General features: G+C 45.5%; 5 protein-coding genes across 5 annotated transcripts; 2 read left to right on the forward strand and 3 right to left on the reverse strand.

Moving 5' to 3' along the window:
* Positions 1 to 8,198: 8,198 nt before the first annotated feature.
* Positions 8,199 to 8,957, reverse strand: J7T55_001226 (uncharacterized protein; the record flags this gene model as incomplete). Its single annotated transcript, XM_053136076.1, has 1 exon — positions 8,199 to 8,957. One exon carries the CDS (start codon positions 8,955 to 8,957, stop codon positions 8,199 to 8,201), a length of 759 nt encoding a protein of 252 aa, XP_052986280.1.
* Positions 8,958 to 10,326: 1,369 nt separating this feature from the next.
* On the reverse strand, positions 10,327 to 12,005 carry J7T55_001227 (WSC domain-containing protein; the record flags this gene model as incomplete). The annotated part of the gene is made up of 2 exons (XM_053136077.1): positions 10,327 to 11,786; positions 11,858 to 12,005. 2 exons carry the CDS (start codon positions 12,003 to 12,005, stop codon positions 10,327 to 10,329), a joined length of 1,608 nt encoding a protein of 535 aa, XP_052986281.1.
* A 1,534-nt stretch (positions 12,006 to 13,539) lies between these two features.
* J7T55_001228 (uncharacterized protein) lies at positions 13,540 to 15,748 on the reverse strand (the record flags this gene model as incomplete). The annotated part of the gene is made up of 2 exons (XM_053136078.1): positions 13,540 to 15,286; positions 15,399 to 15,748. The coding sequence occupies 2 exons, from the start codon at positions 15,746 to 15,748 to the stop codon at positions 13,540 to 13,542; spliced, it is 2,097 nt and encodes a 698-aa protein (XP_052986282.1).
* Positions 15,749 to 16,900: 1,152 nt separating this feature from the next.
* On the forward strand, positions 16,901 to 19,037 carry J7T55_001229 (mitochondrial phosphate carrier protein; the record flags this gene model as incomplete). Its single annotated transcript, XM_053136079.1, has 4 exons — positions 16,901 to 16,999; positions 17,059 to 17,909; positions 18,404 to 18,448; positions 18,560 to 19,037. The coding sequence occupies 4 exons, from the start codon at positions 16,901 to 16,903 to the stop codon at positions 19,035 to 19,037; spliced, it is 1,473 nt and encodes a 490-aa protein (XP_052986283.1).
* A 496-nt stretch (positions 19,038 to 19,533) lies between these two features.
* On the forward strand, positions 19,534 to 22,178 carry J7T55_001230 (het domain-containing protein; the record flags this gene model as incomplete). The annotated part of the gene is made up of 3 exons (XM_053136080.1): positions 19,534 to 21,138; positions 21,470 to 21,613; positions 21,930 to 22,178. 3 exons carry the CDS (start codon positions 19,534 to 19,536, stop codon positions 22,176 to 22,178), a joined length of 1,998 nt encoding a protein of 665 aa, XP_052986284.1.
* Between the last annotated feature and the right edge of the window lie 77 nt (positions 22,179 to 22,255).

Genomic DNA, 22,255 nt, shown 5'->3' on the forward strand with positions numbered 1-22,255 from the left:
ATAAAATACTTATTAATAAAATATTTAAATTTAAAAATTATTATAATATATTTATAATTAATTTATAATTTAATAATAAAAATAAAAAGTTTAATTTTTAATTTTTTTATAGCTTTTATAGTAATAATTATATAAGCTATTTATTTTATAAAATAATTATTTTTATTATAAAAAAAAAGTTAATAAATTTTTTAATATTAATATTATTACTATTAATTACTTATTTATTATTAAATTCTTTTTTATTATTATTATTTTTATTTTAATTATTTTTTTAGCTTTTTATTTTATAAATTACTTTTATTTTTTAATTAAAATAATTAAAAATTTTTAATTTATTTTTAACTTTATTATTTATTTTAATAAAAAATAATAATTTAAAAATAATAAATATTTTAAAAATAATAATTTTATTTTTAAAAAATAATTTAAAAATTTTTTTATATAAATAATTTAGTTTACTTTTTAAAGTTTACTTTATTATAATTAAATTATATACTTATAATATATAAATTAGAATAGCTATTTTATAATAAAAAAAAAATAATTATTAATTAATAATTAAAATAAAAAAGAAAATAAAAGAAAATTTAATAAAGCTATAAAAAAAATTTAATTTTTAATAAAAAAATAGTTATTATTTTATATTTAAAAAAGTTAAATATATAAACTATTTATTTAAATAAATTATTTAAATAATTTAATTAAAAATATATATTATTTATATTAAATAAAATTTATAAAAAAAAAATAATATTATAAGCTATTTATTTAATATTAAAAGTTTAATAATAAAATATAAACTTATAGCTTTTAAATAGTATATTAATAATTTTTAAGCAATTTTATTATAAAAAAAAAGTAATAAATATATTAAAAGGTTTACTTTTTTTTTTCTCTTCTTCTCTATATTAATTAATAATTAATATTAAACGCTCTTTATAAGCTACTTTAAAAACTATACTTTTTATAATAAGTATTATATAAAATTTTAACTAACTGCTAAATTAATAATATAATTAATATATATAATAGCTTAAATATAAATAAGTTATTTACTTTATTATTATAAAATAATATAAAAATTTAATAAAAAAAGAATAGTTAATAAAAACTTTATAAACTAATTATAATTAATAATTATAATATTACTTTTAATTTACTTAATAAACTTATAAAGTTTTAATTAACCTTTATATATCTTTATTTTTATAATAATTTTAATTTTTTTTTATTAAACCTTTTAAACTTTTTAATTTAAAAGTAATATAAAATACTATTATTATTATTATAAACCTTATACTTTTATAAATATATATTTAAAACTACTTTTATAAAAAAGCTAATAAAGTTTATATTATATAAAAAGAAAAAAATAACTAAAAGCTAATACTAAATTTATACTATAATAATATAATTACTAGCTTAAATAAGCCCTTTTAAAAGTTAAATATAAAAAAAGTTATAAATTTAATTAATAATAATATTTTTAACTTTAAATTATTTAGCTAAAAAAAGTATAATAATTACTATTTATTTAAATTATATATAATTTAAAAAATTAAGGGTAAAATAAAAAAACTTTATAAAAAGTTTTACTTTATTATTTAAAGCTATAATAATATTAAAAAGAAAGATATTTTTATTTAATTACCTATAATTTAGTAAATTAATTAGCACTTAATTATTATAATCGCTATTATTATAAAGCTTATAAGTATAATAGTTAAGTTATATAATATAACTTAAATATACCTTTAAGTTAAATTTAAGCTTTTTAAAATAATTTTAGTTATATTACTATTTTAATTTAAAAACTATTATTTATTAAGAATAATTATAAGAATTATTAAGCTTTTTTACAATATTATTAAAGCTAAAGTTTATTAATAAGCTATTTATTATAAATATTATTAAGTTAAGCTTAAAATAAATATTTATATATAACCTTTATTTATTAATTATTATTAATTAAAAAGCTTTTAGTTTAATTAATATATAAACTAATAATATTTTAATTATAATAACTTTTATATTTTTAGTATTTAAAAAAAAATTAAAAAGTTTAAATTAAGTATAAGCTAAAAATTATTTTTTCTTTAATATAGCTTTTAAACTTTAATAATATAAAATTAATAATAAATTTTAATAAATTTATTAACTTTAAGTAAAAGAAATAAAAATTAAAAATTAAATTAATTAATTTAAAGTATTAAATATTTTAAATAATATACTTATAGTGTTTACTTAGCTTTAATTTATTAATTTAAAGCTTTCTTTAACCTATTAGTTATTATATAAGTATAAAACTTTAATAAAAAGAACTATATTAAACTTAATTAATATTTAAAATAGTAAATTAAAAATATTAATTATAAATTATATTATATTTTTATTAATTTAATTATTATTAAGCTAATTATTTTTATTAATAGCTTATTTACTAATAATTAAAATTTTAGCTTTTAAATTAGCTATATAATAGCTTTTAATTATAAAAAAAAAGAATAATAATAATATATAATACTAACTATATAGTAATATATTATACTAATTCTTTATAAAATATAAATAAGTTATTTAAAATATATTTACTTTAAAAATTTATAAAATACCTAATAAATTTAATATTAATATTATTGTTTTAATTATTTTTTAAATAATTACTAACTAATTAAGTTTATTTATAATACTACTTATAATTTATACAAATTTATACTTACTATATAAATGCTTAATTAAGCTAAATATTATTTAAAAAAAGCGTTTAATAATTAATATTATAATATTATAATAATAATATAAGTAATAAAAAATTATAAAAATCTATTAAATTAATAAAAGCAATAACTTAACTAATACCTTAATAAAAGTATAACTAAATAAAATATTAAAGTATTTAATTAATTATAATAAGTTAATAATTTAAATAAAAAGCTATATTAATTATATTATATAGCTATTTTTAAAAATAATAGTATAATTATAAATTAAATTTAAAACCTTAATATAAAAAAAAGGTTTAAAAATTTAATATAATAGATTTAATATTATTTAAATAGCAATTTACTTATACGCTTATTAGAATTTTCTTAGTTTTTTATTATATACTTTAATTAACTATATTATAATACTAATTTAATAATATTACTTTAATTAGCTAGTTTATTAATTAAAGTATAATAATAATAATATTAAAAAGGCTAAATAATAAAAGTAAATAAGTATAAAAGTATAAAAAGTATAAAAATTAATAGTAAATATTACTAATATAAAGGATAAATAATTAAAAGTAAAAGCTATTTATTAGCTAGCTATTAGTTATTTAATAATTTATATAATTATAATAAAAAGTATATTTTTAAATAATTTAATATTTCTTTTTAAAAAAAATATTAATATAAATTTAATAATAATAGTAATATATAAGTAAATAAATTAGCTTATTAGCTAATTGCTAGCTAGTAATAGCTTAGCAGCTATATAGCCTAAATAAACCTTTTATATAGCCTGCTTATATATAGTTAAAAACACTATAAATAACAACTAACTACATTACTAAACTTAATCGCTAGCAATTTCTATGCGTACGCACAACAAAGCCCTACTAATAGTAACCGTCTCGAATAGAATTCCCGACGTTTTATGGGGTCTGTACAGCCTGCAAAGTCGCCCTGACGGCATGCGGCTCACCTTCGCAATGCATCCCGGTCAGGTCCACCTCGCTTCGTACGTTTACCGTGCAGAATGTAGGAGCTTCTCCTTCACAGTTTTGTCAGTATTCAAGGTCTCGGTATCCTCGTTGCTCTCGAACCAGCTATACTTTTGACGCCAGCCAGTTCCCGAGAACGGTCTTGTAACTCGTCATGAATTACACAATTGGACCCCCAGCTCTTTAGATTGGCCCACCTAGTACGCAGATTTACATATAGAACACTAAAAAAAAAATATTCTATTTACTCAGTAAACAAAATAATTTTCCCAGCGAAATGGGCTCTCTTACGTACATAACAGGCAATGCTGTCTCTGCGCTCACTGCCGCGTAGCTAACATGTAGGTCAGCAGCATGCCTGTCTGAATTTCTGCACTATTCAGCTTCCCATGGCGGGGCATCTGCCCGCTTCCAAAATCCCCGATACTTAAGTGTTCCCGGGCTCATTGCACGCTTACTTTCCCGTGCCTTCATCCACTCTACTTCCCAATCTGCACAGAACCGCCCATGGAAAGGCCGTATATCCCACAACAATAATCAAACTTGGCCACCCTTGATGGTGCACTCTACCCGCCAAGTTTCCCAAAACTCGTGCCCAAGTCTGCTTTCAAATAGTCCAGAAAATCGAGGAACCGACTTCTCTCTGTCGAACGTACGACCGCGATGGCGGAAAATGATACCGACGAGCTCTGCCAAGCGTGCTCAAACATCGACCTATACTCGATTTTCACGGGTCCGCGGTACTTCCCTCACGATGCTGTCGGTAACCAGGGCGGGATTCTCACATACGCCGGCACCTTGCGCGAGGTACTTGACAACATCAGATGTCCACTGTGCCGCCTCATCAAGCATGACCTCTACAGCGAGTTGTCTCAAGACACTTCGTGCAGTCTGTGGTACGATTCCGAGGAGCAGCCCGACCCATCCAGGGTCCGATGCTGCCTACGTCCGGAGCGCGCGGATTACTACGAAGAGACGAGATACGTGGCAAAGGAGACTAGAGATCAGGTGGCAACGCTAGTTCAGGTGAGACTTGTGGGTGTAGATGGTTGCAGCACCGAAGAGGAAGACCGCATCAGAATGTGTTACCAAGGAAACGGCCTGCGGCTGCTTTCTCCCGGCTCTGTGGACCCAAGTCGACCGTTGTTGAACGGACACCAAGCAACGACCTTGACGCAAAGTCTAACTCTACTCTCCGACTGGATCAGAACGTGCTTTAGTTCTCATCGAGACACGTGCGGGCTTTTAGATGTATCTCATCAAAACAAGCCTGGCCGCGTTCGCCTCATTGATGTGGCTTCAAGAACGTTGGTATACGGTGACCCGGAGGTCTGCTCGTATGCAGCCTTGAGCTATGTCTGGGGGCACAAGACTGAGCAATACCTCAAATTTGCCGATGAGATACAACAAGGCGACGACGGGGTCACGCTTCTGCCTTCTTCTGCTCCAGAAATCATCGAAGACGGCATGGATGTGTGCAGAAGACTCGGAATACCATTTCTATGGGTCGATCTGTATTGTGTTGATCAGCATGATCCGGTCAGGAAAACCGCAGATATAAGAGACATGGGTCTCATATATCGGCAAGCTTTAATTACGTTTGTAGCAGGAGGATCCGGATCTCGTCTTCTACATTCCGCAGCAGACAGTGTCGAAGGACAGCTGGTCGAAAACATACGCGGCAAGAGTTACATCACGTCGTCTGTCTCAATGACCGATCAGATACACGGATCGGCCTGGAATGAAAGAGGTTGGACATATCAAGAAGGTGCCCTTGCACACAGAATTGCCTTCTTTGGAGAGCATGGTATTTCTTTTCTCTGCGGCGCCGGCCGTTGGAGTGGGTGCCTTCACTCGGGGAGGTACGGGCATAGTGCCCAAATTACCGATCTGGATCTTCGCTCCACAACTCATTACACGCTTCTCGCCAACAAGTGGTTAAGAGACTCAGAGTGGAGCTTCGGAGACTTCCATACTATGTTGAGCGTGTTCTCCGGACGGGCGCTCTCATACGAGTCCGATAAGCTCAATGCCATCTCCGGCTGTCTCAATATGGTTGGACGGCGGAAAGGCATGCATTTCGTGCATGGACTACCATTAAATGACTTCCACTACGCCCTGCTATGGACAGGCGAGTATGACCGTCCCCGGCCCGGATTCCCAAGCTGGTCTTGGGCCGGCTGGCACGCTCTTCAGCAGCGTTATGATATTGAGCCAGACAAGGGCAGCTCTGGAAAGCTCCACGACGATGGTACAGGGCAGCTACGTCCTGCCATACCTTCAACGGCCGAAATCAGTTTCGAGGGGCTGCTACTCAACAGGGGCATAGAGAATCCATCACCCTCGAACCGGTGCTCGCAGAACGTGGCCGATGTTGCTATCAAGGACGAGACACTGACAATCAACTCGGAGATAGCACACTTCTCGTTTGCAGTTGTATCGGGTCCGATAGACATGGAAGAGGTGGAGGAGGATCATAACTGCGTACCATCAAGCTTCGACAGCCTTGAGGCTCGGACTTCTGTTCCCGACTGGGATTCAGATCGCGAATATCGCACACCTTTCGAGCGCATACGTCTCGTCGATGTGAATGGAAACGCTTGCCAGTATCATTACCCACGTTGGTACGATCACTGGCCACATATAAAACTCAATTTCCCACGTACCCTCCGTGGCTCAACTCTCACTTGGCTCCTGCGCGACGGTATAGACCTTGTTAAAATTGTTGAGGTCGAGCTTCTGGAGGGTGAAGATGGTCTGGGAGAATTCCATCATGTGCTTTGCCTTGGTGTTGATACAAGCGATGGAGAACCGGGTCGAGGACGAAGGTTGGGTATGTTTTGCTTGTCTAGGGAGATCTGGACCAGGGCATCACCGAGAAAAGACAGTATTCAGCTCATATAAGGCGGATGCCGCAGCAATACAGATATAATGAGTTCGAGCATTGGAAGAGGCAAGTTCTAGATATTGGCCTGTGGTTCTATGTGACAGGTGATGCAGACAAGTTACTGTGTGATCCCAGCTTTGAGAATTAAACAGACTGGCTCAACATGATGATGTAGGCATTAGACCTTCAAATCCAAGCCCTCTCACTCTCTACTACGTGCACTTCAATGTTGCGTCGCTCTCCTACCTCCCCTTCCCACTATCAATAAGAACACCCCGCGATCCTTCGGACAACTTGACTATTTGAGATGAATTTCAATTACATCCAAGAGTTTATCTTCAATTGCTTTTTCCAGCTCCATCCGAAGTTCAGACAGGTCTGGTATATCAGCAACGCCGATAAGGGAATATTCATGGGTCTCCGGGTGCTCAGGGTCCATGGGTCGCACAACTATTGGCACTTCCATTCCAAATGGGAAGACAATCCGGTCCCCGGCTTCCATATGATCTGGACCAACACCGAAAGACCCGGCATCTGTACCAAAGACCAAGTTGCCCTTGAGGCGGGAGTTGAGTGCGTTGCAGAGCTGATTCACAACATATTCAGCTGTGAGTCCTGTAGGTCGTTGCCTCAACTTTTCCTCTGTATATTGCAAAAGAATGCTAAAAGAGGAGTCATAGTCGACATTCTCCATTGATAAGAGCATACGTAACATCGCATGCACAAGCCGCTTATGCTTGGATAAAGAGTCCAAAGAGATGTGGTCCATGAAGGTCCGTATCATATGGTACGCATCTTGCTCCCGATTGTGGAGTATCCCTAAGGCGTGAAGAACAGACGAAGTCGGTGGTTTGCGACTGAGTGCTTCCGTGATACATTGGGTAGCTCGTCGTAGATCGCTTAGATTGGGGTCATGGGACCAGAAGGGGTCTTGGAAGAAAGTCCCGATTCGAACGGCGCATGTTTCGGTAACGGCGTCGAAATATATGCCATGGAATGTGAGCGTCCTTCTATCCGAGGAAATCCTCACGATCGGTTGTTTCAAAGGATCATGTGTCGATGGGAACGGAGAAGAACGAAGGCTGTCGTCTTGCTGTGAAAGGTCGGGAACCCAAGACGGTATGTCATGAGCATTGTCAAGAATACCTCTGTGGCGATATTGCAACTTTTTTAGCACCCTTGAAAGCCATCTCGATGAGTAGGGAGAGGTCCAGACCGCGATCATCGCATCATGAAATACTTCCATTGGTGGTTTAGAATAGTCGACACCGATAAGCCTCTGTTCTTCTATTGGAAACAGGGCCCGTAAAGCGTAAACGTAATCTGCCTTTCTCCTTGCAGACTGACTAAGCAGATCTGCGTACCCGGCGAGAAGGGCACATATCGAGTTGAGGTAAGGGTGCATGTGTTTACGCTCCCCTTTGTTCTGTATGTAGGATCGGAGATCATTCCAAGCCCACGCCTTTAACCCAGGAAGTGAGGCAGTAACCATGAAGGGCAAATTAGATTGCGTGGTGACCCACAGGTTATTTCTTTCATCGCGGAATTCCTTGGTGAACCGGATTCGGTTGTCAATTCTATTCAAATTTTGGAACACAGTCACGTATTCCGACCAAGGAACGCTTCCGCTTCCGATAAGAATAATCGGATCACGCTTCGCCAACATGATCTCCTGTACGACCCATAGGCGAGACCACCAGGATCTACGACACAAATCGTCCATTGAGATAGCGACTGCGCGGATAATAAGCGACCCTGGCGCAGGGCCGTCCACTTGTTTTGCTTGTTGGGCAGCCTCCGCACAAAAATCAACGTCGCGTAGAAGCGGTAAGAGCCAGTCGGTGTCAACATTGCCTTCCCCGAGCCAAGGCAACACACGAGTTGCTCTTTCATAGATCCAACTTGAGAATTCTGCTCTTCGGTGTCATCTTGGTTGATGCAAATGGCGTCGACCCACAGTGGAAAGCCGCACGTTGTATTGAGATGGTAGTCACGGAGATGACGTAGAGCGCTCTCCAAATTGGTTGTGACGGATACGGTGGTTTCGTTGACGACGATGTTCGTCTGCTCGTCGGGGCTTCCCCATGTGTAGGAAAGGGCGTTGAACGAAGGATCAAAGTCGTTCAGAAATGTCTTAAACATCCGGCAATGGACAATTTCGTCTTTTGGGTCGTGATCTGCCTCGAGGGGAAGAATCTGCAAAAGTCGGATCTGCTTCTTGCTAGAGTCGAGACGGGCACCGTGAACAGCCGCATGATCAGTCAACACAATGCCTTCCGTAGGCTCTGAAGTTGTGCTCCATCCAGATGAGTCGGACGACATTGAAGATTCGGACAACGTTGACGTTTCGGAGACCATTGACGATTTGGTGACCGTTGAGGGTGATCTCCGTCTCTTGAACGACCTGCCAGCACCGCATGTGGCACTGCGACCGCGCAGCCGACCTCGACGCCCTCCAAGAGACACAGGCCTAGTCATGATATTTCCTAAGATGCACGATCACGTTATCTAAGTGAGTCGCTTTTGAGCCAGTCGTTGTTTGAGCCAGTCGTTGTTTGAGTGAGTCTTTATTTGAGTGAGTTGTTTGAGCGGGTCTGAAAATGGAGGCTGGATGCTGTAACATGGTGGGACCCATTTTCCGCTGATAATTTATGGAAGCTTACTAATTTCGTACGGCTCTGGTCAAGCGGTGGTCATGAGCGCATGATCGGACCCAGTTAGATGTCGGTGCCTAGAAAATTGCTGCATATGCAGGAAGCTCACTTTGGAACTACAAATTCGTTGTAGCTAGAATGCTGCTGTCTGTGGCAAGCAAATGAACCCCTCCCCCTATCTATCATCTCAAAATCTCGTTGAACGCCCATTCTCAAAATTTCAACTTTATCAAATCTATCTCAATAACAAAAAGCTATACATGATATTGAAACTACTCAAGTATAGATTTCAAAATTGAAATTATAAATTCTTAAAATTTATTGGTTGAAGTAATGACACATTTATTTAAGTAAGGAGTTTTAAAAAAAAAGTTGATTTTGCTGGAGGGGGTATTTTGCTTGCACGTTTTTGTGACGGCACCGCTATATAAGATTACGCTGTATTGCTGAAGGCATTCTGGAATTCTGACCTTTTGTCAAGAAACAGCCCGTGGCTATATTGCAGCGGTCAAGGGGCTGTCTCAGGCTCTTGTTAGTCTATTAGATATCTACATGTTCCCTTTGCATGCCTGTTGCCAACAACAAGCAGAGCTCAGGGAGCCACCAATACCGGGCTTATACGAATACGATAAACGGCTCATCTGTTGGAGCGGCTTTATAACAGTTCCAAGTAGTAAACGGCTCATTTCTAGGAGCAGCTCAAAAAAAAAATTAAAAAACGGCTCCTTAAAATTAAAATGCAATTGGAATTCAAGAGTACCCTACATATAAAAAAGAACAAGGAAGCAATTCTAAGTGCGCTATACTAAATGCCGTACCCTTCCTGTGCTCTGCACCTTTCCCCCTCTGCACCCTCCATGCACCTTTCCCGCGCCCTGCACTATCTGTGCACGGTTCCTATTTTGAGCTGCTCCCAGAAATGAGCCGTTTACTACTTGGAACTGTTACAAAGCCGCTCCAACAGATGAGCTGTGCCCCAGTAGGAACCGTGCTGGCACGGTGCTGGCACGGCTCAAGTACAGTTCAAATACACCATAGACGGACGGTATTGACCCGTCTGACTCCGGTCACTATCACGCACGCGGGCAGCTCTGCGTCTTCAAAAAGTCGACGCGGACCTCCTTCTCCCCTCCTAGGACGAGGTCGAAGCTCGTGCTCCACCCGCTCGTCGCGAGCTGCCCCCGGCCCTGGAACAGGACGTAATTGCCCGCGCCAGCCTCGCCCACCGGTGCGAGCCCCACGGTCTCAACCTCGAGCCGGCGGTGGACGATGCCCTGGCGGCGCACGAGGCGCACGAGGTCCATCGGCAGCGGGTCCGCGGCGCGGTCCGCGCGGACCGCCGCCGTGACGGTGAAGGCGCGCTCGCCGGCGACGCTCGTCCGGTCCACGCACGACGCAGACGCCTGGTACAGCAGCGCGTCGTCCAGGGGGTAGTGCCCGCGGCCGCCGTTGCGGTGTATCGCCGTTGAGCCGGTCGACAGCGTTGTGAGGTGGATGAGGAACCCGCCGATGCCGCTCGCGGCGGGGACGGCCGCCTCGAACTGGTACCAGGCGAACGTCTCGCCCCAGAGGCCGTGCGTGGCGCCCCCGGCGTCGAGCGCCGCGGGGACGTCGACGGAGCCCAAGCCGTTGCGGTCCATGTAGGTCAGGTGGACGGCCAGGTCGCCCGTGTCGCGCCCGGTGCCGGCTGTCGTCCGGACACGCACCCAACCGCTGAACGCGATGCTCCCGTTCCCGCCATACGCCAGGTCGACGTACGGCTTGACGTCGACGGCCTCGATCGGCTCCGTCAGCCGCACTGCCGCAGGGACCGTGTCGATCATGCGCGTCAAGACGTCGGCGCAGACCGTCCTGAAGCCGTCGTTGGTGCGCCCGAGTTCCTGGATCGTACTGTTCCCGTCCGACGCGAAGATGCGCCTGTCCGAGTTGAGCGTCTCGTTCCGCCCGGCGACGAGCGGGTTCGTCGTGTTGCCGCGCAGATACTCGGCCGCGATGCGGTTGTCGAAGCTGTCAAACGTGCTGTCAAACTTGGTCACCGTGTCGGGCGTCGGGTCGAGCCCCGTGATGTGCGGGTTGTTCCTGCTGTGCACGCCGCCGAGCGTGTGGCCGCACGCCACCAGCGAGATCATGTCGGGCACGCTGAACCCGGCATCGGCGAGCCTGGCCCGGGTTGTCTCGAGCGGCGTGCCGGGCTCCGGCACCCCCGCGGGGCCGGCCTCGAGGGCATCAACGCGGCCCGCGCGGAACGGCATCCACGCGCCGCCGCAGCCCGCGTTGGCGACGATGACGCTCATGGCTAGCAGGTCTGCTGCTGAGGCCCGGATGGAGTACAGATTGGCGAAGAAGCTGAAGGTGTTGTTGAAGGCCGAGCCACCATTCTCGGCGCGGTCGAGCTCGAACCAGATGGAGCCGTCCAGACCGCCTGTGCCGGCGGCCACGTCCGCGGTCGCGACGTCGTGGAAGGCGGTGCGGATCCATTCTGCGGCGAACTGGCGGCCGGCAATGTTGCCGCCGAAAGAGCACGGGGTCACGCCTGGTTGGCTTGCGTCAGTCTGGGGGTATCTGTCACCGGCGGGAACCCAATAGCTCAAGGTCGTTGCTAACCTTCGACGAACCCCCTGCTGCGGTATCCCGTCTGCAAGTAGAGAATGTCTTCGATTTCATCGTACTGGGAGGGCCATACGTACGCCGCCTCTGTGGCTTGTGCCAACGCGGCGATGCCGGTGATGATGGCGACAGCTCCTTTCTTCATCCCGCCTGGTAGGTTGGGAATCTTCCGAGTGAGGCAACAGAGTCGTATCAGCGACGGGTTGAATGTAGCGAGAGGAAAAGAGAGGTTGTAACCCGTCCGGCCGAACCTCAATCTGCGCAGGCATGGGTGGCTGTCGCCGTCTCTTCGATTCGCATCACCGCATTGGGCCCTATTTCCACCGTTCAGGGTGAGAGGAGACTATTGACTCCATCGCGTGCGGAGCGATACCCTTCTTTCAGGGGGGTAGCTGAATACTTGAGAACAGAAGGGAGCTCCAGTATCGCCAAGCCGTCAAGACGGATCCGCGGCATCGGGTCCCTGGCCCAATGCAGCAGGCCTGCCCGGCTCGTCGGTGTCTTCCGTTCCGCTTGCCCTCTTTGCATTCCGCACCGCTGTCAGGTTTGCAGCCTAGACTTGTGGATGAAAGAAGCTAAGGTGATTGCTATACGTAGCTTGAAAGACTTGGCCGAATTGGTTCCAACCTTGGTAACTGCAGTTCGTTCTTTGCCCGTTTTCGAGTCGGAAGAAAAGACCTTGATCCTTGACGGCGGGACAAAAATGAGGATGGGCCCGGTGCGGAATGGCCAACTGGGCTCGTTATCAGATGCGGAACGGACGAGGAGAGAGGGAGAAAGAGAGAAAGTTATCTGATGAAGCAGGGATTGGCAATGTTAAAATGTCTCTGCTAGACTTGTGGAGAGAGACGGCTGTGTAAGTGGAGGGCTAAGGAATGAATGACAAATTCGGCCTGGCCTTGTGGAATCAATTGGTCAACACGGACATCGTTCATCTCGTATCTCCCACAAGGATATTCCCAATGCTTTGTAAAAAGGTCAAAATAGAATAGGGACAAAGACAATAGAGGTGTTGTTGCCAATGTAGCAGCTCTAGTCATGAAGTTGATGATAGATGAACAGGTTTTCTCTGCAAACTTTCAGGAGCAGGGCCCTGAGTACCCACCAGGAAAAACCCTTAGACCTCCGAGATCGCAGATCACCCTCTGACAAGTGCCTTGAAGCCGTTGATTTGTAATCGTGATAATTATCAGGTAAGGAAAGGTTCCGGCGTTATGCTTTTTGATTAGAAACTTCTCTATCCTTAAACTAACCCAATGCATAACGCAAAGCTTACAAGTGCGACTATATCATAGGCAATATTGAATAGCATGTGTTAATGGCAGTGCATTATGCTAAAAAAAGAGAGAAAAGAAATGTATTTTTTAGTAGAATGCAATTAGCAGTGACAGCTTATTCAAAAGTGAACGTGTTAATATCTTACAGAATAAGTCGCAGTGATGAAGGTTCGGGTGCCTTATACGGTACGTCGCTCACTAATCAATCCCCTATTCAAGATTTGGTCTTAGAATTGGCGTTAAGATTTCTTGCTTAGTCATGCACGTACCTCAAACAGATTTCCTATACTATATATTAAAACCTTTCTACCCAACCTTAGTAGCCTGCATGGGAAAATAAGTTAAGAGGCTCGAATCAAATAATAGTAGCAGGTCTGGCTAGATCTACCCATTGCTACCACGCTAAATCAAAACGAAGGTGTCTAAATCTTCTCGATGGTTGGAAAGAAATTCTTCCTCATGATCGTCTGTGAGTTTCTTCGAAGAGTCCACGGGCACTCTCAAGCCTTCTTTGACAAACTTATATCTTCCCCCGTGCGAGGGCCGGATCAAAGCACATGTCCCAACAAAGACGACGATTACGTCTCCGTCCCTTGCGTTGAGCGGAAATTGCCAGTTCCAAAAATCAACTTCAAAATCTTGGTAACCATCATCACTGTCAGTTTGAATCTGATCTGGCGCCATTCGTTGTTCAATAGGCTCGTTTCGTTCGCCACCAATTTCTGCATCGTCTAAACCTGCTCCATCGGCAGCCGCAGGCCGCTCATCAGGGCAGCCTTCATGTAAAGCCCTGACTGGCTTCTGCCATGTGGAACACGTTTCAAATTCCTGCCCAAGAGGGCACGGCAATGCCACCCAGGTCCGTGACGGGTGCCCCTCGGAGTCGACAGCCAGGCGGCCCAGTGCCTTTCCACGAAGCTTAAGAGTGTCAGGCTCCGTCACATCCTGTTCAGCCCACCGCCAAAATTTCCGCCGGAGATCCCGCGCCTTTTGCGAGCTGCCGACTCTGTCGATATACCGATCCATTTGGCCCTCGTTGAACTCAAGCAATTTGAGCCAACTGGGGGGCGAAGAGTCAGCTGTACACATGGAGAAAAGATCAAGCTTAGTTCCCCGGTCCTCCGTGCTACTATAAGTTTCGTTGCCTCCGATGAACGAAGATAACCGCTGGATAGTCACGTAGAAGTGACCAACCTCGTTCATGCGGATCTTTAAAGCACGCAGCACTGCGGCCTGGAATCCCACAGAGTAGTCCACTGGCAGCTGTTGCGGAGAACTGGCCGTCTTTTTATTAAACGTCAATCCCCACGAAGCACTTGAGATGGCGTCCGCCATCGCCGTCAGCGAGTACACCCGGTCGGCGGCAATTGAGACTTCGAAGCCCCGGGACACCGTCTCCACGAGAAACACGAGAAGAAGCTCCGTCTGTGTGCACCTTGCTTGTACGCGGCGGGTAGGGTCATGTACAAGAAGCCTCAGTTCGTGAAGAATTTGGGTAAAGGGAGATGATTCTCTGAACAAAGCTGGCCCGTCATCCCCTACATGTATTCTGTGGCCAAACATCGCAAGAATATCAGTATGACGAGCTTTCTTAAAACGCTCCAGAACCGTCGGGTCCTCCTGTCCCGCCAGAAGAACAGACCGAGTGTGCCAAATCATCCTACCAACGTGCGGGGCCACATGGAAGAACGCATCGTACGATATGACCGACCGCCCGCAGTGAAACTTGACATTAGATGCGGCCGCAATCTCCTGGATGATCCAGGTCCGTCTTACCCAAGCGCGTCCCCAGAGGTCAGCAATCCCGCCCAAGGCCAAAGATAAGCGTCCCAATGTGTCGGCATCCGCCCTTTCGTCGTCCGATAATCGGCTGTCTCCGAGGTCGTTAATGATATCGTCCACATATATACCGCTGTATTTCCTCCTCTCCAAAAAGTGCCTCATCGCGATAACAAAATCGTATTGCCTATCGTCCTGCCAAAATGTGTCGTAAATGTTGAGGATGTCGGCACCTAAACAGGTGCCCGGGCCAGCAGAGCCCAGCCACACGAGGACGGAGCTTGCTTTACGATAGATGTGGAACATGTTGCGAACTTGGCGTTCCTTTTCAGCCTCATCGTACTGATTTATGCATAAAGCATCGATCCAGCTACTATTATTAGAAGCCAAATCTGGTGACCGGACGGATGATGTTGTGGGGCACTCTCTTGGTGCGTGCAAGATAAAGCACGGTTCATTGGGGAAGGCGGCTGATTACTTACAGCCAGCGGTGGATGTGAGAGCTCCGCAGGTGCACGAGCGCCGCATGCAGATTGGCTGTGACACTGAAATCGAGGCCGTTGCACCGGATGGCGTGGCTAAAGATAGACGAGTCCCACGTGTAGGAGAGAGCCTCATAGAAGACGACCTCTCCGGTGTCCACGAGGCCCAAGCCCTCCAGGTGCGGGATGACGGCAGTCTCCAAGTGCACCTCAACAATGTCTCCTTCACCGTGCTCGCGATGAGCAGGCTCCAGACGGAGAGCTCGGGTTTCCCATGGCTTGAGGGGCTGACTGTAGATGCTGGAGGCTGTAAGACGTCTTTGTGATTCGGAGACGCTTTTGACGGACATGCTTCTTCCTCTAAAAATTCAGCAAGACCTGGGTTATGGTGACCGAGAGCGGAAGGGCAAGCCGGAAGAGCTTAGTGAACTATCTAGAGGATCCCTCAAGCGGATGGCGCGATGTTGTATGCCTCCAAGCATTGCAGAGTCTTCTTTCCCGCTCCCCAGGTTTAAAATTCTCCATTTTTAAGCGCCCTGTCACGGAGTTGAGGGCGGATTGGCTCTGTATGTGTGTCTGGTTCCACAAGCATGGGCAAATTCCACTTTTCGGTGTTCACTTATCCTGGTTCGTATGGGTCATATGTGCCTTATGAGGCCGAAACATGCATCAGTTTATGTGCATTTGAAGAGTAGATTGGACTGTAAAAAAGGGAGAGAAAGAAAAGTTATGGAAAAGCGAGCGGGCTTCAACGATGATCGGGTTTTGTCATGGTCGTAGGAAGGTCGTCTCTCGGAACCGAGATCGGCGGGCTTGGCTCGCCTCGCGACGACGGCCGAAGTGCGCGCAAGAGGCCCGTGCAGACCGACCGGGCACTCCGGGGAAGCAGAGATAAGCGAGCAGCCTACGGGTCGATAAGGAACGGTTGACGGTTGACGACGTTTAACGCGAAGCCAAACTGACGTCACCGGTCGCTCATGGCGTTTGCGCGTTCCTTGCTCGCTGGAACGGGCGGAACGACCAAGCAAAACTCAATTGACCTCATCGTTCCGAGGTCCTCGCTGCCAAACCAGTGACGACTTTGTCGCGAGAGATCTGGACCTTTTCGTACTTATTGACGTGCCTGCTACCTCGTTCGAATTGCTCCCACGCAGACACATCCCATACCGCCAGTACAACTTCACGTACACTGCTTGACTCGCCCAAGTTGTCCACCCATAGACTCATCTCCACTCAACCTCGATAAAGACATCTAGATTTCACCAGCTCATTGAAGTGACAACGCATCGCGATAGAAAGGGGCAGCCGGCGTTGAACTCGATACCCATTTGATTGTTCTCAATTACTCTCCTACACTTGTTACTTGTTCGCAAACATCTTACCATCGTCGACTCGTGGGCCTCTCTACGATCTCGGAAGCTCCGGAGCAGCATCTCTGGCAACCGTGCCAACTTTGACGTCGAGGAACCAACGTTTCACAGGCCTTCAACCTCTAGATCACCATGTCCAAACAAGAAGAGCAACAGTTGCCCAATTACGGCCCAATTGATTATGTCAAGTTCTTTGGTGCTGGTGCCCTTGCGGCGACCCTAACACATGGCGTATGTTCTCCTGTAAAATCCACTACACCCATAGCACCATGAGCTGACAATCTTTCCAGGCCGCAACGCCCATCGATGTCGTCAAGACAAGAATACAAGTCGACGACGCGATGAAGGGCCTGAACATGGTCAAGGCGGGGCGGACCATCGTTGCCAACGAAGGCGCTGCAGCGCTCCTCACAGGATTTGGGCCCACAGCCGTTGGGTACCTGATACAAGGTGGAGGAAAGTTCGCAGGCTACGAGTTCTTCAAAAAGAAGTTCATTGAGCTGAGCGGGTCCACCGAGAAGGCAACCGAGCGCCGAACCGCCATCTACCTGGGCGCGTCCGCCACCGCAGAGTTCTTCGCCGACATTGCCCTGTCACCGCTGGAGGCGACTCGCATCCGTCTTGTGAGCCAGAGAGGCTACGCGAGCGGCCTGGCCACAGGCTTCATGCGGATGGCGCGGGAGGAGGGCCTCAGGGGATTCTACTCGGGCTTCGTGCCGCTGCTGTTCAAGCAGGTGCCGTACGCGGTGGGCCAGTTCTCCGTGCACGAGGCCGCCAACGAGATGATCTACCGCGCCATGGGCCCCGAGAGGAAGGCAAAGCTCACGCAGCTCCAGTCCACCGGCGTGGAGCTGACCTCGGGCGTCGTCGCTGGTGTTGCCGCGGCCGTCCTGTCCCACCCCGCCGACACGCTGCTGTCGGCTATTAACAAGGGCGCGGGCGACAAGTCCCAGAGTACTACTGCCAGGATGTTCACCCTGGCGCGTGAGTTTGGACCTAAGAGGCTGTTGACTACGGGGCTAGGCCCCCGTGTGGTCATGACTTGTGGCCTGGTCGCCGGCCAGTTTGTGATTTATGCGCAGTGCAAGACGCTTGTTGGTGCTCCACCTGGAATTGAGATTCACAAAGAGGAGTCGTTGGCGTAAGGGAAAAGTGGATTCTTTTCGGCGTTTCGCAGAGTGGAAATATACAGCATAGATGGCGCTTAAGGGTGCAAGGGGGGCACGGCGTCTATAGTAGCTAATCTTCGAGTCATTTTCCAGCCAACATTGCTTGCATCAGGGTTGCGTCGTGATATCTCTTGTAGCATTTTCGCGCCAATGTAACAACCAGCAGTGGAGTGCCCCGCTCCTGGAGCCTGGCCAAGTCCGCGGTTATACTAGTACGCTGTATGCAGGGGACCAACATGTATGGATGCTCATCCACTGACGGTGGCTCACTTACCCCTCTTGCGGCGCCTCAGGCATCGCAAGGTTTTGAGATATCGAATTTTTGAGACCCTCGAGACGACATATCGATTTGTCTTTTGCCTATTTATTTCGTCATCCCTCATTCGCATCCTGGGTCTCACTTCTTTACAACTCCTTCGCATCCAACAGCTTTATCTCTCTCGATCACTAAACTGCTATTTTCTAGTGGAAACGCTCCTCAGAAAACTGTTGAATCTTTACTCAAGCCCCAGTAAGTGTGTGCTCAATTGTGTCCTCGCAGCCAACTCATCCCAACGGTTGTCTGTCTCATTTATCTATGGAGTTTATGCCACAGCCTGCGCTAATTCAATCACGTACACAGGATCATTATGGCCATGGAAAATACCGTCGACATGCCAGGACTGACTCTTGAGGAGTCGGATAGGATGCACAACGATGAGCAGAACGACTTCCAAGAACCGGAACAACAGTTCGAAATCAATGCTATTGAAACAGACGAGGGCTTGGATTTGAGGGAGTCTTTCGATTCAGACGACAGTCTTGGATCAGATGGAACACCCGAAAGAGACGAGGATGTCGAAACAGATGAAAAGGTCATCCCGGTCGCAAGCCTTACCGTGAATGAGGAACAAGACCAGGAGAATGATAGCCTGCAAGCTGAGAATGATGCCTTGCACGCACAGGAGCAACAGGCACAGGAGCAAAATGCGCAGAAGCAAGAGCTCGAGCAAGTGGAAGAAGAAAACACTGCGGTCGGAAATTCCAATGAAATCAAAACCACTCCAAAGAAGTCGAAGTGGCTTGCCCAGTGGTTTCAATGGCAGGAGGATCTGTATTGATGGTGCGTTATACAAAATCATTGTTCTACCCACTTTACTGACCGCTCTTCCAGCAACAAGATGTATTTGTCTCTAATATTTACACATGCCATCCCTAGAAGATAATTTGATAGCATTAAACAATTTGTTAAACCCGATTTAGGCTTGCATCGTCTTACCCGGTTCGAGACATGAGGTCATCGGTGTATCGACGTAGCCTCGTCAGTGCTTTCCTTAGATAATGCGGCGAGCAAAATTTCCGGTCCCTTTTCATACCTGCTTCAAGGGTTGCAGTATCTGATTCGCAGCCAGCATTTCGTATCTCTGGATGCACCAGTGGCTATGCATCCCGTTCCTCATAGCGGGGCGAACTGCAGTCGATGCACCTTATGCAGCTGACCGCAGCTTGCACTCACGCTCCCCACGTTACACGACAGAAGGCCATAGGCTGGGAGAGCCTGTACCTCATTGTCACATGGATATCTTTTGGACTGTGGTGCATGTGCGTCTCGTAATAATGTGGCTAAACCAGCTCCAAACACGATCACCAGAGGCCTCCATCTGCTCATGTAGCCTACACATCAAAGCCAAAGTGACCAGCCCGTCAAAGTACGATGCCCTGTCATATCGCTGGGAAGGTGGAGAGACGCAGACAGTGGAAGTCAACGGGGCCGACCTTCACGTTACAGACAACCTATACGCAGCCCTTCTGAGCCTACGGAGGGAGTCTCACCCTCTTCCCAAAGTCCTCTGGGTCGACAGCATCTGCATCAACCAGGACTCCGGCCAGGAGCGCGGGGAGCAGGTTCCGCTGATGGGTGAGATCTACTCCAAAGCACACGCTGTGCGGATTTGGCTGGGCGAGGAATGCGCAGGGGTGGATGAGGCTTTCAAGCTGGTGCGAGACTGCGGCGCAGGCACGCCGGAGGAGGTCGTGAGCAGGGTGCTGGGCGACGAGGAGGGGACCAGGGGTCTCACGAAAGTCCTGCATCGGTCCTACTGGGGCCGCATGTGGATGTTCCAGGAGATCGTCCTAGCGACCAACGCTATGGTTCACTGTGGCAGCCACGATGCGCCCTGGGACTACTTCAAATGGCTTCATACTATCACGGCGGAACGGGCTTTCTGGTCCGAATTTGAGGTCGAGCACACGTGGATCGGCGACCTCCGCCAAGCACTATTTCAGATCTCGCATTTCACAATTCCTAGAGACGACGCTCACGACATCAACGCCGTCTCTATACCAACAAGGCGACTACAATGCACGGACGCGAGAGATAAAATTTACGGTCTCATGGGGGTCTGCAAGGAGCTGGCCAAGACGGTCAGAGTAGACTACGCAGCCCCTGTGCGAGATGTATACACGGAATTTGCGAAAAGTCGAATTGAGTCGGACGGCGAGCTTTACACGCTCCTCACGGCTGGATTGTGGACCCCGGCCAACGGCGAGGATCTAGGAATCCCGTCCTGGGTTCCTGACCTGCGTGGTACGGCTGGAGTCGACACCCGCTACTTGGGCAGTGCTTATCTTGAGACGTGCAATGCAGACGGCGCTGGCGGCTCACGTCCGTTCTTTGCGTTCTCGGCGTGCGATGAGAACACAATCCTCGAGGTGGAGGCTTTGATCCTCGATTCTGTTCAAGCTCACCAAAGACTCAAGAACGAGGATGAGCAAAGCCGTAAAACTCTCATTGATAATTTTTGCCTCGGAGCAGATGGGCAGGAGTTCTCTGCACCGAAACTGAGGCACTTTTTCCGGGCCATCGTTCTCGAGAACTCAACATTTTCCGCAGGCATAAGGGTGCTTGACAAGGCACAGAGAAAATCCCTACAGAGGCTGGCGCTCGGATTTTTCGAAGACTTGCAGCATCTCTATGGGCCTCAACAAGCTTTTATCGGATTCTTGGAGACTTTCCGAGATGTTGGCCTCGAGCTGTTAGACGATCATGCCTCCCAACTTTCGCCAGAATTTGGCCCGGAGGAACTCCGTCGTGATGAGCTGGAATACCTGTATAAGACAAAGTCGCACGAGGGAAGCCAAGGATCGACAATATTCTCCACTGTCGACGGTTATATCGGCATTGGCCGTTATCCCCTTGAGCAAGGAGATGTGGTAGCAATCGTGAGGGGGTGTCGAATGCCATTGGTTTTGCGTCAGCAGGATGATTATTTCAGGCTTGTTGGTCCTTCTTACGTCTCTGGTATCATGCAGGGAGAGGCTGTCTCCGGTTCAAGCCACATGACAAGCGATTCATTCAGACAGATTAAGATGGTATAGGATAGCTTGCTAAAGACCAACGTAATGACAATAGGAAGGCGAGAAGATTCTTGGGATTTCTTCCATCGTTGAATCGCCAATATACTCGACTTTCCAAACACTGCATCGGAAGGCTTAATTTCACCGCGGCCTGCACAGGTATGCCCGGGACGCAGCATATTACCACAATTCGCAGTGCTTTGGTTATCCCTATACCATTCTCAAGGATCGCGGTCAGATCGGAGGAGCTTGGACGCTCGTCAGTTATCCGGGATTCGGGCCCGGCGCCAAGCTTGACTGCAAAGGCTTCTGGTGGCACATATGGCTCCACGAGGAGATCGTCGCTGTAGGCCACGACATTGTTCTCTACTTGGAATCGGTGGCGAGATGTCGGCGCGCTCATGGGACCGCATTCAAACTCGGACAAGTCTTACACACTTTGCTTTGTGCATTCTGATAGTTCATCTCCTGTGGGATCTGGCTGTGGTCGCTTCGTCGCATCTGTCTTGCTATTCGCGTATGAGCAAATCGTGTGTATGGTAATTAACACCGTCAGGCTCTCTACAGCTGATCAAGCTTTGAGTTAAGTCTGTTAATTTTATACTTATTTGAATGATATCATACTGTCACTGAAGATTGACTGTCTCAATGCAAAGCCAGAGCTGTGCGCCTTGAGTTGCATAGTGGACATGCATCTTTTTGCAGTAAACGAGGCAGGTCATCTCGGCAGAAAATGCTTTCAGAACCACCGCAAAAGCAAGAGGAGCGAGAAAAAGACTATCAAGACTGCCAACGACTGTGACTGCAGGCGGGCAGACAACCAGGCCCAAGTTGTCTTCCGTCTTTGGGCGCCAGCCCTGGTCCACGTCGAATTTGCACCATCACTTGGCAGACACTTGTACTGAATTGGATGATATAGCCGGTATTAAGAACTAAAAGGGCTTTAAAAGAGCACAGAGTTATATGAAATGTTGCGATCAAT

The sequence above is a fragment of the Diaporthe amygdali genome (genome assembly GCF_026229845.1).
Source record: "Diaporthe amygdali strain CAA958 chromosome Unknown NODE_64_length_129016_cov_63_110044, whole genome shotgun sequence".
Taxonomy (NCBI): Eukaryota; Fungi; Ascomycota; class Sordariomycetes; order Diaporthales; family Diaporthaceae; genus Diaporthe; species Diaporthe amygdali.